The sequence below is a fragment of the Cnephaeus nilssonii genome (assembly GCF_951640355.1).
Source record: "Cnephaeus nilssonii genome assembly, chromosome: 20".
NCBI classification, from domain to species: Eukaryota; Metazoa; Chordata; class Mammalia; order Chiroptera; family Vespertilionidae; genus Cnephaeus; species Cnephaeus nilssonii.
In genome coordinates, this window is record NC_137091.1 from 48,090,966 (window position 1) to 48,106,505 (window position 15,540).

General features: G+C 41.4%; 1 protein-coding gene across 12 annotated transcripts in view; it reads left to right on the plus strand.

The window, feature by feature from the left end:
* The window catches only part of LOC307092384 (uncharacterized protein), a 129,569-nt gene extending 124,597 nt beyond the window's left edge, over positions 1–4,972 (plus strand). For all 12 annotated transcript variants that reach the window (XM_079759677.1, XM_079759668.1, XM_079759672.1 and 9 more), the window contains one exon: positions 472–4,972. In XM_079759677.1, coding sequence (XP_079615803.1) covers positions 472–3,087 — 2,616 coding nt within the window. In that variant the 3' untranslated portion in view covers positions 3,088–4,972. The remainder of the gene's footprint in view (positions 1–471) is intronic.
* The last annotated feature ends 10,568 nt before the right edge of the window (positions 4,973–15,540 follow it).

Below are 15,540 nucleotides of genomic sequence, written 5' to 3' on the forward strand. Positions count from 1 at the left end.
TTCAAACAGGATTCATTCTTCTTCCTCTGACAATTATTGGCTTGTATATAATATTGTCTATAATTTTAATAAATTAGGAGAGCTTTTGTTATACAACCATCTGGGTGTAGTGAGTATCACAAAATGGTTCTTATGGAACAAGTGTACATGTTTAATGAAATTATAACTGTCAGCCCTAGGTGGTTTGGCTCGGTGGATAGAGCGTCAGCCTGTGGACTGAAGGGTCCCAAGTTCGATTCCGGTCAAGTGCACATGCCTAAGTGGCGGGCTCCATGCCCAGTGCAGGGGTGTTCAGGAGGCAGCCGATCAATGATTCTCTCTCATCGCTAATGTTCCTATCTTTTTCTCCCTCTTCCTTTCTCTCTTAAATCAATAAAAGTATATTTTAAAAAACAAAATTAAAAATAAACTTAAGAAAAAAAACAAATTATAACTGTCAGTAAGGGCCTTTCTATTTTCCATTACTACCAGAGTTCACATATTGGAGACAGAAGTTATCAATGGATTGAACATTGGAAAACCTTTAAGCAAGAGTCATATCTTAATCCTCGGAGAAGTGAACTTGCAGAGGACCATTTTGAAAGTGTAAGAGTCTGTGACCCAAGGTCCAATCAGAAAATAAGTGAGGTTGTTCCTATTGTGGAGAGGACACACAAAGGAAGTAAATGTGACCAGTCTCTTCAGCAGTCTTCAAATGACACTGAAAAAGAGAATATTCATACAGGGGAGGAAGCTTACAAATGGAACCATTGTGGTACAATCTCCAGTCAAATAGTCACTACAAACAACGTGAAAAAAATCCATAGTGGACAAAAACCTTATAAATGTAAAGATTCTGCTAAAACATCTAATTGGCCTTCGGGATGTACGTTAAATGAGAAAGTACATACTGGACTGAAGCCTTACAAATGTAAAGCATGTGGCAAAGCCTTTAAATGTCATTCATCTCTTATTGTACATAAGGGAAGAATTCACACTGTTGCAGAACTTAGCAAACTCAGGGAAAATGGAAAAGGTTTTACTCTGTCCTCAGCACATACTCAACATCATAGAAATCACATGGGAGAAAAGATTTATAAATGTTCAGAATGTGACAAATCCTTCAGCTGGCCCTCAACACTTAATATTCATCAGAGAATTCATTCTGGAGAGAAGCCGTATAAATGTAGAGAATGTGGCAAAGCCTTTAGTGATTCCTCATCCCTTACTAATCATCAGAGAGTTCATACTGAAGAGAAGCCTTACAAATGTAGAGAATGTGGCAAAGCCTTTAGACGGTTCTCACACCTTAATACGCATCAGAGAGTTCATACTGGAGAGAAGCCTTATAATTGTAGAGAATGTGGCAAAGCATTCAGTGCAGCATCATCCCTTAATTACCATCTGAGAGTTCATACTGGAGAGAATCCTTATAAATGTAAGGAATGTGGCAAAGCCTTCACTGCATCATCAGCCCTTACTAAGCATCAGAGAGTTCACACAGGAGAGAAGCCTTATGAATGTAGAGAATGTGGCAAAACCTTTAGCGAGTCTTCATCCCTTGCTAATCACCAGAGAGTTCATACTGAAGAGAAGCCTTACAATTGTAGAGAATGTGGCAAAGCCTTTAGACGGTTTTCACACCTTACTATCCATCAGAGAGTTCATACTGGAGAGAAGCCTTATAATTGTAGAGAATGTGGCAGAGCCTTTAGTGATTCCTCCTCTCTTAATAGGCATCAGAGAGTTCATACAGGAGAGAAGCCTTATAATTGTAGAGAATGTGGCAAAGCCTTTAGCGATTCCTCCTCTCTTAATAGACATCAGAAAGTTCATACAGGAGAGAAGCCTTATAAATGTAGAGAATGTGACATAGCCTTTAGTGAGTCCTCATCCCTTAATCAACATCAGAGAATTCATAATGGTGAGAAGTCTTTCAAATGTAGAGAATGTGGCAAAGAATTCAGTTTGGCATTATCTCTCAGTTGTCATCAGAGAATTCATACAGGAGAGAAGCCTTATAAATGTAATGAATGTGGCAAAGCCTTTCCCTATTACTCATCCTTTAATCGTCATCAGCGTATTCATACTGGAGAGAAGCCTTATAAATGTAGAGAATGTAGCAAATACTTTAGACGGTTCTCACACCTTACTACACATCAGAGAGTTCATACTGGAGAGAAGCCTTATAAATGTAGAGAATGTGGCAAAGCCTTCAGTCAGTCCTCATCCCTTAATCAACATCAGAGAGTTCATACTGGTGAGAAGTCTTTCAAATGTACAGAATGTGGCAAAGGATTCCGTTTGGCATTATACCTTAATTATCATCAGAGAATTCATACTGGAGAGAAGCCGTATAAATGTAATGAATGTGGCAAAGACTTTAGGGATATCTCATACTTTGCTAAGCATCAGAGAATTCATACCGGAGAGAAGCCTTATAAATGTAATGAATGTGGCAAAGCCTTTACCCATTACTCATCCCTTAAGCGTCATCAGAGTATTCATATTGGAGAGAAGCCTTACAAATGCCAAGAATGTGGCAAATCCTTCAGCACCTCCTCTTCCCTTACTTGTCATGAGAGAGTTCACACTGGAGATAAGCCTTATAAATGTAGAGAATGTGGCAAATCCTTTGGCAGCTGCTCAGAACTTACCAAGCATCAGAGAGTTCACACTGGAGAGAAGCCTTATAAATGTAGAGAATGTGGCAAATCCTTTGGCAGCTCCTCAGAACTTACTAAGCATCAGAGAGTTCATACTGGAGAGAAGCCTTATAAATGTAATGAATGTGGCAAAGCCTTTAGCCAGTCCTCATCACTTACTTCTCATCAAAGAGTTCACACTGGAGAGAAGCCTTATAAATGTAGAGAATGTGGAAAATCCTTTGGCTACTCCTCATATCTTACTAACCATCAGAGTGTTCACACTGGAGAAAAACCATATAAATGTGGAGTATGTGGCAAATCCTTTGGCTGGTCCTCAGACCTTACTAAGCATCAGAGAATTCATTCTGGAGAGAAGCCTTATAAATGTGGAGAATGTGGCAAAGCCTTTAGCCAGTCCTCATCCGTTATTTTTCATCAGAGAGTTCACCATATAGAGTAGCCTTATAAATGTAGAGAATATAACAGCCTTTTATCAATGTCCCTGCCTTACTGTACAGCAGAGTTCATGCTTGTTGTAAGTCTTACAGATGTGAGGACTGTTTTAAGTCCTTCATCAGCTGTGAGGACTTTCTAAATATCACAGAATTGATATTGCCAAGAAGCTTTCTGAATGTGAAAAATGTATAACAGCTTTAAAAGACATTCATGTCTTATTGTACCTGAGAGACTTCATACTAAAGAGAGTCCTTACATATGTAGAAAATGGGCTGGAGCCTTAACCCACAGCTCAAAATTTACTGAACATCAGAGGTTTTATAGTGGAGGAAAACGTTACACTGTAGAAAATATGAGAAAGCCTTTAACCTCTGATCTAACCTACTCAACTTTTTAGGAAGCATTGTAAAGAGAAACAGCAATAATACAAAGTTTTCATCTAAGGATTTAATCTTCAATTGTAGAAATTACATTGAGAATGATAAAATAAGGTCTTACAAATTATCAGGCATATGTCAAAGTGTATATCCTCATTTATATCATACATCTGATAATTATTACTGGATTGAAGTCCAGCAGATATAGAGTGTGAAAAAGCTTACCCAGTATGCAAATCTTACCCGACATTAGAATTATACAAATAATACAAATGTTAAACATTGTCCTGAAGTCTTTAATCAACATCCGTAGCTTATTGCTCACATTGGAATTTATTCTAGGGGGAAACTTTAAAAGTGAAGAATGTGCCGAAACCGGTTTGGCTCAGTGGATAGAGCGTCGGCCTGCGGACTGGATGGTCCCAGGTTCGATTCCGGTCAAGGGCATATACCTTGGTTGCGGGCACATCCCCAGTGGGGGGTGTGCAGGAGGCAGCTGGTCGATGTTTCTCTCTCATCGACGTTTCTAGCTCTCTATCCCTGTCCCTTCCTCCCTGTAAAAATCAATAAAATATATTTTTTTAAAAAGTGAAGAATGTGGGAAATCATATATTTGGACCTACAGCCCCAGTCTTATCAGGGAATGTAATTGGCTAGAAATTCTACACTCATGATATAGGAGGAAGGACTTTTGTTTAAAATATACAGTTTAAAAAACTCCTAGGAATTTATGTGTTAATGTGACTTTAAAGACGTCAAAACTTTATCCAAGTATGTAATTGATTATGAACTTTAAAAGTATCACTGAATTCACACTAGATAGGTAGCCAAAAGGCCTTTGAGGTATTGCTCTAAATTAGTACACACAGTGTATTGCAAACTTTAAATGTAGTTAGGAAATAATTGTATACTTGAAGATATCAAAAGAGTTGATGCTTCCATATGCACAGTTACTTAGAGTGTTATCTGATATTGAAATCACTTGAAGTCTTTTGAAAATGAAATATTAATATTATTCTACTCCCCTATCACTTGAAGCTGTTATGTGTTCTTCCTGGTGTATGTGTGAAATCATGGGGATGATTGTTTCTGCCTTAAAGATCTGTGAGGTGTTGTATATTATTTGGACTTCATTTGTGTATACTTTCCCATGGAATATTGGGTACATTGTAAGGTGCACTATTTTCTCCTAATAGAGTGTAATCCTGTTGGATAAATCTTTTAAAATAGTTCTCCAGTTTTGTAAATGATGTCATCAAAGTTACTTCCTTTTCTGTGCCAATGTGTTCAGCTGAAAACTTTTTGTGGGCAGGTCAATTTGTGGTTGTGACATTTAGGTGACCAGTGCTAACTGTGTAATAGATTTTTCATAATTAAGAGTAATATTGCAATACCAGTGACATTGTTGTACCCAGGATGCAGAATTGACTTGAACTCTGCATGTGGAGTGAGGACACCTTTCCCAGGCTGCACTGCTAGCTGAACTCAGAAAAAAATTCTATTTCTTTCATTTCCCATTTTGTGTTTCTCTCTGGTTTTTCACTTTGTCTCCTCAGCTGCCGTTCCTTTTGCTGTGGTGGAACTACAGCATGTAAAGCTTCCTGTCCCTCATGAGCCTTTAAAGCCCGTGTAGCTTCCACTCAGTAGTTTGGAATTTATAATGCAATGACTGACATCAGAATTTGGCTAATTCACTTTATATTCATGAAGTAGGTGGCCCATGATTTGGGTTCTCATGCTGAAACCTATTGTTTTTAATATGAATATGAACTTTTGGAATACCACAAATTGGCATCTTTGTACTTTGTAATTGGAGTGATTTTTCTTGTCCTGATTTTCATTAGAAACCTTAAGAATTTCTCATTGTTATCCCGTTAACTTCTTTATTGGGATGGAATTAACCCATGTTTTATCCTCACTTTTCTATTTTTATTGATTTTAGAGAGGAAGGGAGAGGGAGAGAGATAGAAACATCAATGATGAGAGAATTTATTCTCTCTTGAATGTAGCCTAATGTTGGTCATTGTTTCTAGAGGAACCCCAGAGACCATGTCTGTTTTGCAGTTGAAACCTTTTATTATTTTGGATGCAAGATTATTTTGTATATTCACAGCCTGGCCAGAGGTATGTCCATTGGCATTAGCTGTCCCTGTAGTGTTTTCCAAGCCATAACTGTAAGTTCCAGTGACAGCAGGTAAGCAGAGATTGAAATGCAAGCCCCACATTTATTCTCCAGTGTCCAGTACTGAATTTGTACAAGGTGGTAAACATCAGTTCCAATTTTGAGAATAAACAAGTCATCTTTTCTGTCAAAGAACAGTTTAGACAGCCACCATTTTGGACTGCGTGACTTGGCAGCATGGCTTGCAGCTCCCATGGGGGCCGTCATCTTGAAACAGCAAAGGCCATCCCCTCCCTTTGAATTAGCCAATAATGAAAGACTGCTCTTGAGCTCCAATCAAGAGCAAAGGACGGAATGGTAAGATATGTACACATATAATACCTCAATAAAAAAAAATAATAAAAAAAAAGAGCAAAGGACATGTCTCATGTGGCGGATTATAAACCCGAGCCGACTACTGGCTTGGTGTGTGCTGGCTTCCAGACCATGTGTGTGCACCCTTCCACATGGAAGTAAAGATGTTTGCCTTGCTGCCTGGTTCCTGAGTATGTTTTGTGTTCTACCAGGACCCCTGAATTTGGGGGCTCACCTTATTTCTAACTATTTCGGGATGCGTCCGGGATATCGTCTGTTGCCACTGGGAAAATGGACCCCCTCTCCTGAGGAGGTGCACCCTGTTGCCAAGTTGCAGCCGACTTTGTGAGGAGGGACAGCCATTACCCCTGTTTCAACTATGAGCTTGGGGTCAAGAGTCAGCCAGCAATCTAGGAAGGGCCCAAGCAAGACCCACAGAAATTAGGTAACATCATGAATGAGTAAAGGTGGGAAATGGACTGAGTACTACTTTGGTGATTGGGTGTCTCAGAGGTCAGGCGTATATGACTGGGATGTGTCTTGGACAAAAAGCAAGTGCGGAGTTCTGATCTGTGGTTCTGTTCTTCTGCACGGAAAGTTGCCAGAGAGAGATGAAGTAGATCTCCGGGAATACGAGAAACCTCCAACATGGCAAGTTAGGTACATAGTCACAAGGGACCTGCCGAGGATGGGAAACAGAAAATCTAGGCTTAAGGAATACATTCCCCTATGAAAGTCCATTTGGAGAATGCTGAAGTTCTGGGGAGGCAAGTTCCCGTACCAGGGACACAGATATTGATCTTGGTTTAAATTTTTAGTGTTGCGCGCACCTGTATGAGAGTGTGTGTTGATGTTTTATGACTGTCTTTTTTTGTTGTGTTTGATTACTTAGCTAGTGAAATTTCTGTGTGTATGTCTGTGATTCAATTTTGGCTATCTTTTAGGGTCTTTAATTTGCTCTTCCCTGATTTATGATTTTGCTGTGCTGGGTTAAAATTTTAAGATTCTAAGATTAATTTAAAAGTGTAAAATTTGTAAAGGTTGCAATCCAGGGGAGTTTAAAAACAAAGGCCAGCCAGTTCCAAGACTGTCTGTGGTTAACAAACCGTTATCTTCACCTGAGGCAAAACCGGAGGGAAAGAAAAAAAGAAAAGAAAAGAAGCGAGACGTTTCCAAAGCAGCAGAATGGGATGCAGTGCTTATGGAACTTGGCAAGGCGGGAAATTGGCAAAACCCCAACCAGTATAACATCCATTCAACATCCAGTTGTCGGCCTTGGTATTAACCGGGACAGGAAGCAGGTGGCCGGAGGCAGAACTAAAGCTGACCTTGTGGGCATGGCAACAAGAGAATGGGTGGTACTTGAATAAGTTTGGACTGCATTCCAAGGGTGGTCCTGGAGGCATAAGACTTCCAGCCAGGTTACCCTGTCCTTTCTTTGAACAGAAAGGGCAATCATAGTTATCGGCATAATTAAAATGGTACTTTCACATTGAGTTATCCCTGTTAGTAAAGGCAGAGAAGCCTAAAAACGAACAAGGGCGGACAGACAAATGGGATCCCTTGAATTGCCTCCCCCTCTCCCTATGCCAAAGGGAGACAATCTGAGGAAACATGCAGATGGCCGATTTACAATCCCAACCTCCCCCTCAGGCAGAGAGCTGACCTGATAAGGCTCCAACCAGGGGCCTGGCGGCTTATGCACCAGAAAGCTCCTTTTCTAGATTATGAAAATAATTGGAGCAATGCAAAAAGGTTATTCAAAGCCTACCTTTCCCAACATCTCCAACTCCTCCCAATGGACTGTACTCTTTGAGAGAGGTGCCCTTGGGAGGAGAGGGAATAGGCTTTGTAAATGCCCCACTCACCAGTTCAGAAGTGAGGGAGCTTAAGAAAGAGGTAAAGCCTCTGCTGAAGGATCCACATGGTGTAGCTGGCCAATTAGATCAATTTCTAGGGCCACAAGTATATGTGAACCGAAGTAATGTTTATTTTAGAAATTCTATTGTCGGGAGAAGAGAGACCAATGATTCAAAGGTCAGTTATGGTGGTCTGGGAGTGAGAGCACCCAACTGGCCCTGGGGCACTTCCAGCAGAGGTAAAGTTTCCAAACCAGGAGCCCCAGTGGGACCATAGCAACATGGACCATAGAGGGCAAATGAGAAACCTTAGGGAGCTAATCGTTAAAAGAATTAGGAAAGCAGTTCCCTGGTCTCAGAACCTAAATAAAGCCTTTTAATATGCAACAAGGCAAAGAAGGGTCTTCCGAATTTACCAAAACTAAAAGATAAAATGAGAATGTACTCTGGGCCACACCCTGAGGACCTGTTGGGCCAAGAAATATTATAAATTATATTTTGTCACCAATAGTTGGCCTGACATCTCAAGAAAGTGGCCTAGGGAAGGGCTGGCCCAGAGGGCCAGAAACAGAAGCGGCAGCACTAACCTTCCGTGATGTATCTCTAAGGAAGAATGTAGCAATTTATACATAATTTTCCCAAGTCTTTGGTAACTTAAAACTTCAGAATTTGCTTAATTAAATAATGAAAATTATTAAATATCTAGGTATTTTAAAATGAAATATTAATCTGAGTTTGCTTCGTATGATAAATCTAGAGGATAGATTTGAATCCATTAATTAAATATGTCTTGTATATTATTTGAAATATATCCTTAAAATATAAATGTATTACTAATCTGAGAAATGCTAAGTATTTAACTTGCCACCTACAATTTGAGGCTTCTAAGAGTTAAAGTTCAAATTTAAGTTGTTGAAATTATATGGTTGTAAAAAAATACATAACGTATAGAAATTCATTTTGAGAAAAATAATTCTTGTATTTTCTCTGGAACAATTAGTAGTTCAAAATATATTGTAGCCTTTATGTATAATATGTGTGGTAAAAATTGACCTAGGATATAATATTTTATTGGCCTGATAAAAAAAGAATTGGTCAGAACCATATTTTTAATATTAAAACCGGTTTAAATTTAATGTCTTTTAGAATAATTACAAAAAAAGTGTTGGTAAATGTTAATCTAGGAAACGCTGGCTGTTCACTTTTTGGTAAATTATTAAAAAATTAAGGTTTCTAAGATTGAAAAATTCTAATATATTAAAAAAGGAAAGAAAAGGTCTGTACAAATTGCTGATGGTGTGACAGAAAGAAACAATATTGGAGTGGAAATATTTAATGGAAAGACTGAGGCATGGTTATGCATTTTTGAAGGACATAGAAAGGAGCTTTGAAAGCTAATCTGAAAGTGTGAAGTTTGAGAAGGTTTGTGATAAGAAGGAAAAGTGAAATGTTAAAAGGAAATGGATTAAATCATACAGGGCAGTGAGCCAGGATAAGCAGAACAGGGAAACAGATATTTAAATAGCAGTTTGCAACCATCTAGAAAACTCTGTTTTCCCTAAACCAAGGACACTTAAAAGTCAGTGATATATATTTTGCCTCCCTAAACGGAAGGTAAATAGTTTATGCCAAAATTCTCAGGAAGACTGATGGGAGAAATCTAGTTAGTGTCATATGCTGTCCACACCCAAGGACAAATGAAGTTAGAAAATAAGCCTTAATTTGGTCAGATCTTTTCTAGTAAAATAATTATATTAATCCAGTATTTAATAAAAAGATTATCTTTTAATCTTAGGAAGTGAAGTTTGGTGGCCTATGTTCCTGTATAATACACTTTAATATATATAATCTTTTGATAAAATCAAGTTTGACAATCTCCTTAGGGTTTGAATTTTAGGAAAAGTTGTGTTTTTTTTTTTTTTTCTACCTAGAGTTGGCTGTAGGTAATTCTAATAGGCCCTCGAATGCCTCAAGATCTTCCTACCATGGCAGATACCTCAACTTCCAGCAGAGGTAAAATTTCCAAAATGCTAGAGTCCCAAGTGGTCCCATTCCCATTCCCATGGACCAAAAACAGTAATGGGATGGAAGGTGTGCTTGACTTGTACCAGGAGGAAACCGCCTGGGGAAATGCTTCCTGTAAGACTCTTGCCCTGTTGTTCCCAGTTCATCGACATCAGAAAATATGACATGAAGTTTTGACATTTGTCAGTACAACAAAATAGCATACATATCAAATCACTTGTATATCAACATATGTGTAACTCCATCTATTGAAAAAAGTACTAGCTACACCTAGTACTATGGGATCCAGACCATTCAAAGAATTCAATCCCATCTAGACAATAGTTCCATACTCTGATTCTTTAGTGAAGAATGTTAAGGAGGTGTATTGATACAAAATACACATAAGATCTTTTTTTCAGGTGTCTATTAGGAAAATAAATGAAACAGACACTGTCCCTTGGGTTAGAGGGCATTCTGTCTTCTTTTTTTAAAAATTTCTTTATTGATTAAGGTATCACATATTTGTCCTCATCCCCCCATTTCCATCCCACACCCCTCCCCACACATGCCCCCACCCCCCTGTTGTCCTTAACTGCTGGTTAGGCTCATATGCTTGCACACAAGTCCTTTGGTTGATCTCTCCCCTTTACCCCCACCCTCTCCTACCCTCCCTCTGAGGCCCAACCGTCTGACCCATGCCTCCTTGTTTCTGGGTCTGTTCTTGTTCATCCGTCTATGTTGTTCATTATTTCCCCTAGATGAGTGTTCATTTTGTTTAGAATGCATATTCTTCTGCTTTGGGGTGAAAAGTTCTAAATCAGAGATTTCAAGCTTTTTATAATAGAAAACATAAAATACGGGATTTGGGGGGAAGGTTAATTTGCATACACAGGCACTGAGCGGGAGTGAGGCGGGATGCTTCTATCGTTGCCATGGCTACAATGCAGGCCTTCCACACTGCCCCAGCCGCTCCAGGACTCTGGGCAGCTTGTGAAGGCGGAAAGGTGGCTCCAGCAGCCAGGGGAAGGAAGGCCCATTCTTGCACGAATCTTCGTGCATCGGGACTCTAGTAACAGATAATGAAATTGAGATGCTGAATGTTAAGGACTGAATTGTGTCCCCTCAAAATTGATATTTTGAAGATTTAATCCCCAATATGTCGGTATTTGGAGATAGGGAGTTTGGGGAGATCATTAAGGTTATATGAGGTAACAAGAGTGGGGTCCTAATCTGATAGAAGTGGGGTCGTCATAAAAGGAGAAAGAATAACCTGTACATATTCTTGGATTTTTATACAGATAATATTCTCACGAAAGGATAGTTCAATATTTATTAAAATACTAGGGGCCCGGTGCATGAAATTCGTGCACTGGGGAGGGGTTCCTAAGCCCAGCCTGCCCCCTGTCACTTACTGGGAGCCATCAGGGCATGTCCTATGGATGGCTTAAGCCCACTCCACATTGGGAGCGGACCTAAGCCGAAGTCTGGCTTCCCTTTGCTTGAGGTGACCAGGCTGATCAGGGGAAGGCGCCCACCCCATCACCCCTCTGCTGCAGTCACTGCCAGTCACCGCAGCCGCCCAGGTATTTTCATCAACACATAGACCCCAGTCCCTTCACCATGAAAAAATGACAACTTTCTTTAAGCATTTTCAAGATGTGTCTTTCATAGAATATGACATTTCTTTATTTTTCTTTTTATCCTCACCTGAGGATATGTTTCCATTGATTTTTTTCCCCCTTCCCTCTGATCCCAAGCTCAGCCCTTCCCAAGCCAAAAGCCTCCTCCCCAGGTTTAGGCTTGGGAAGGGGTCCCTCCCCCACCTCGGATCACAGGCTCGGCCCCTTCCTAAGCCTAAAGCCTCCGCCTCAGGTTTAGGCTTGGGAAGGAGTTCCCCCTCACCTCCGATTGCAGGCTCAGCCCCAGGTTTTAGGCTTGGGAAGGGGTCCCCCAACCCCACCTCCGATCACAGGCTCGGCCCCTTCCCACGCTCAAAGCCTCCGCCCCAGGCTTTAGACTTGGAAAGGGGACCCCCGCCCCTCCGATGGCAGGCTCAGCCCCTTCCCAAGCCTAAAGCCTGTGCCTGATGGCTGGCTGGGAGTGACCTGAGTGCCCAGGAGGTTCCGCGGACCCAGGTATGTATGCAAATTAAACGCCATCTTGGTTGGGTTAATTTGCATAATCACCCTGATTGACTGGTGGGCGTGGCTTGGGCGTAGCAAAGGTGCGGTCAATTTGCATAATACTCTTTTATTAGGTAGGCTATTTTATTGATTTTTTTTACAGAGAGAAAGGGAAAGGGGGAGAGAGTTAGAAACATCGATGAGAGAGAAACATCAATCAGCTGCCTCCTGCACACCCCCTACTGGGGATGTGCCCGCAACCTAGGTACATGCTCTTGACTGGAATCGAACCTGGGACCCTTGAATCCCCAGGCTGACGCTCTATCCACTGAGCCAAACTGGTTAGGGCTCAATATCTTTTTTTGAGATAAGTTGGCAATGTTTATTTCTGGTGTGTTTATTTAATTTTGGAATAGGTGTTACATTCAAATGCTTCCTGAAATAATAAAAGGTGTATAGTGAAAGAACAGTACTTGAGGAATTTTAATTCAAGTGTCAGTCACATCATTGGTTTTAGTAACGCCGTTATCACAATTTTCTTTAAAAGTTTTATATTTAGCCGAAACCGGTTTGGCTCAATGGATAGAGCGTCGGCCTGCGGACTGAAAGGTCCCAGGTTCGATTCCGGTCAAGGGCATGTACCTTGGTTGTGGGCACATCCCCAGTAGAGGGTGTGCAAGATGCAGCTGATCGATGTTTCTCTCTCATCGATGTTTCTAGCTCTCTATCCCTCTCTCTTCCTCTCTGTAAAAAAAATCAATAAAATATAAATTTTAAAAAAAAGTTTTATATTTAAGCAATGATCTTGTCCTAAATCAGGCATCCTCAAACTACGGCCTGCAGGCCACAAGCGGGTGTTTTTGCCGTTTTGTTTTTTTACTTCAAAATAAGATATGTGCAGTGTGCATAGGAATTTATTCATAGTTTTTTTTAAACTATAGTCTGGCCCTCCAATGGTCTGAGGGACAGTGAACTGGCTCCCTGTTTAAAAAGTTTGAGGACCCCTGTCCTAAATGATCACATCTTAGTCATCCAAGTCTCATATCCCAGGTTGTGTCCCTCTGAAAGGCTCTGGAACTCAGCCATGTTGAGTCTTGCTCTCCCTGGGGATTGAGGAAGGGAGCAGGAAAGGCTGCTGGTGTGAGTATGAAATTGCCCATCTACCCAGGGAGAGTTGTGGTTTCACCTTCTAGTTTTTCATCCTCACACAGACCATTGCAACTCTTTAATGAAACTGCTTACATGAATTCCAATTGCAGTCATGTTCCTGGGTTCAAGCTCCTCCCCATCGCCAGCCCCTCCCTGAGATCCCAGTTCCTATGGAGTTGCTTCAGGCTCAATACCAACATCTGCCTGCATGGCTGGCGGGGTGGGGGAGAAATTAGCTCCTGACATAACCCTTTGCAACTTTTATTTGTCAACACATCTGGAAATTTTTCTGAGTGCTTTTATAATATACTAGAGGCTCGGTGCACAAGTTCTTACACAGGTGGGGTCTCTTGGTCTGGCCAGTGATCAGGGCTGATCAGGGCCATCTTGCCTAGTCTGGGGGAGGACTGTGGGAGGTTTGGCTGTGGGAGCACACTGACCACCAGGGGGCAGCTTCTGCATTGAGTGTCTGCCCCCTGGTGTTCAGTGCGCATCATGGTGACTGGTCATTCCATCCACAGGTCATAATGGTCGCTTAGGCTTTTGTATATATAGATGTGTGAGTCACTGACTTCCAAACTTCACCATTGAGAATGGAGAGGGATGTTGGCATGCAGACATCACTGCTGGAGGATGTTTCATTTATTATCAATTTTAAGGAGGAAATCCACAGGGATGTCTGAAATTTGGAGATCACTTTTAACACATCATTTCTGGAGGTTGCATTTGCCCCTGTGGATTGTATCCTCTCCCACAGAGAAGGCTCCTGTTTGATGCAGGTGAGGCTTCATCAGGGTCTCTGTCAGGGCATTCCCCTCTGTTCCATTGGTGTCTGTATCTGTGCTAATCCAGGATCACACCCACTTGCTTACTCTTGCTTTGTAACATGTTTCTCAGTGTAAAAATAGTAAATCTTTCAACTTTTCTATATTTGAAGTGTTCTGGCTGTCCCACATCTCTTTGTCTGTCCATAGCAAAATTGCCTTGGAATTTTGATAGGTAATCTATTTATTCTGTAGAACAGGGAATATTAAGGAATGTCTCAATTTGTTTCTATCTGCTTTCTTTAGCATTGTTGTGTCATTTTCAGTGTAGAAGTCTTTCACCGTCTTTGTAGAATGGGTTGGTCTTTATGTATTTGTCTGTTAGTTATATGTGTTATGTTTTCCAGCTTTGGGTGGCAATACTGAGGGTTGATATTTTATTGGCCTAAAGTGATTAAATACTTATATAGGTTAAACATAATCCTCTGGTCTGACTTACTCTAAATTTCAGGTTTCTAAACAGGTCATATCTTTAAAGTAAATAAAGTTTGATGAAACTCTAGGGAATATCTATATTCATGAAAATACTGGAAAATAATCAAAATTAAAACTCATCAGACTAAATCAACTGATAATAGTTATTATTCTTATAACTGTTTGAAATATTGTTGATTTTAAAATTATTTTGTTTCCCAAATATAAGGAATACTAACAGGAGACATTCTACATTATTGTCAATGGTCCATTATCTAGATTATAGGGACTATTAAATTAATGACATTCATTTAAAAATGCATTCGCAGAACAAAAATACTTCAAAGACCACAACTTACAAACAAAATTTTTATCCCTTGAAAAATACCTGAATTAAAATATCTCCCCAACAGTGTTGGAGGAGACCTTATCTCATCAGGTGCCTAACCATTAATGGGTATCTTGTTCTGTCTCTGACACCCCCATCCACCTGCTTCCCTAACTCAATCTGCCTCTCCTTTCAGATGGGGGGACAGGGAGGGGCTGAGAGAGCAGGCTGCCCTTCCCCTCCCCCCTCCTCACTGAGGGTTTAACGATCCAGGCAAATCGCAGGCAGAAAGTTTCTGGTTTCAAACCCAGTCTGCCCGCCTTTTGAATTCTCTGTAACTTCCCTGTGAGAATGTGTTACCGGCTGTGAAGATCCTGGAAAGACACCTCCTGGGACATGTGCAGCTGAAGGGCAGGCCAGCCAGTAGCTCTCAGCACCGCCTCTGGGATCTGGAAACTTCTGTGTGGATTCCAGATTCCTCCTCCCCTCTTTATGCTTTGCCACAGCTGCCATTTACTCGCTAGCACCCCAATAAAAGACCAGCCCCTCTATCTGGGGAGCCTTGTGCCATCAGAGGGCACCTGGCCCTTTCCTCCCTTTAAAGGAGTAAAATACCCGCCCTCTCTGCTCCTGTCTCTTCTCTCCCTGGTGAATCCTGTCACAGCCGCGTCACCAGCCAAACCCCAACAATGACGGGGGAACTCCCCCAGGAGGGGCTGTCCCTGTGGGAGGAGGTGAGGGACCCAGGGCTGCCCCCTCGCTCCTGCCCCGCCCTCCCTCCCTCTGTCCCCGCACAGGCCCCGCCCCCACCGCGGAGTCGCTCCGCTCAGGCGCTGGCCCCGCCCATCCCGCAGGGAGGCGCATGCGCAGTTCCTGGCAGACGCGGAAGCGGCTGTGGGG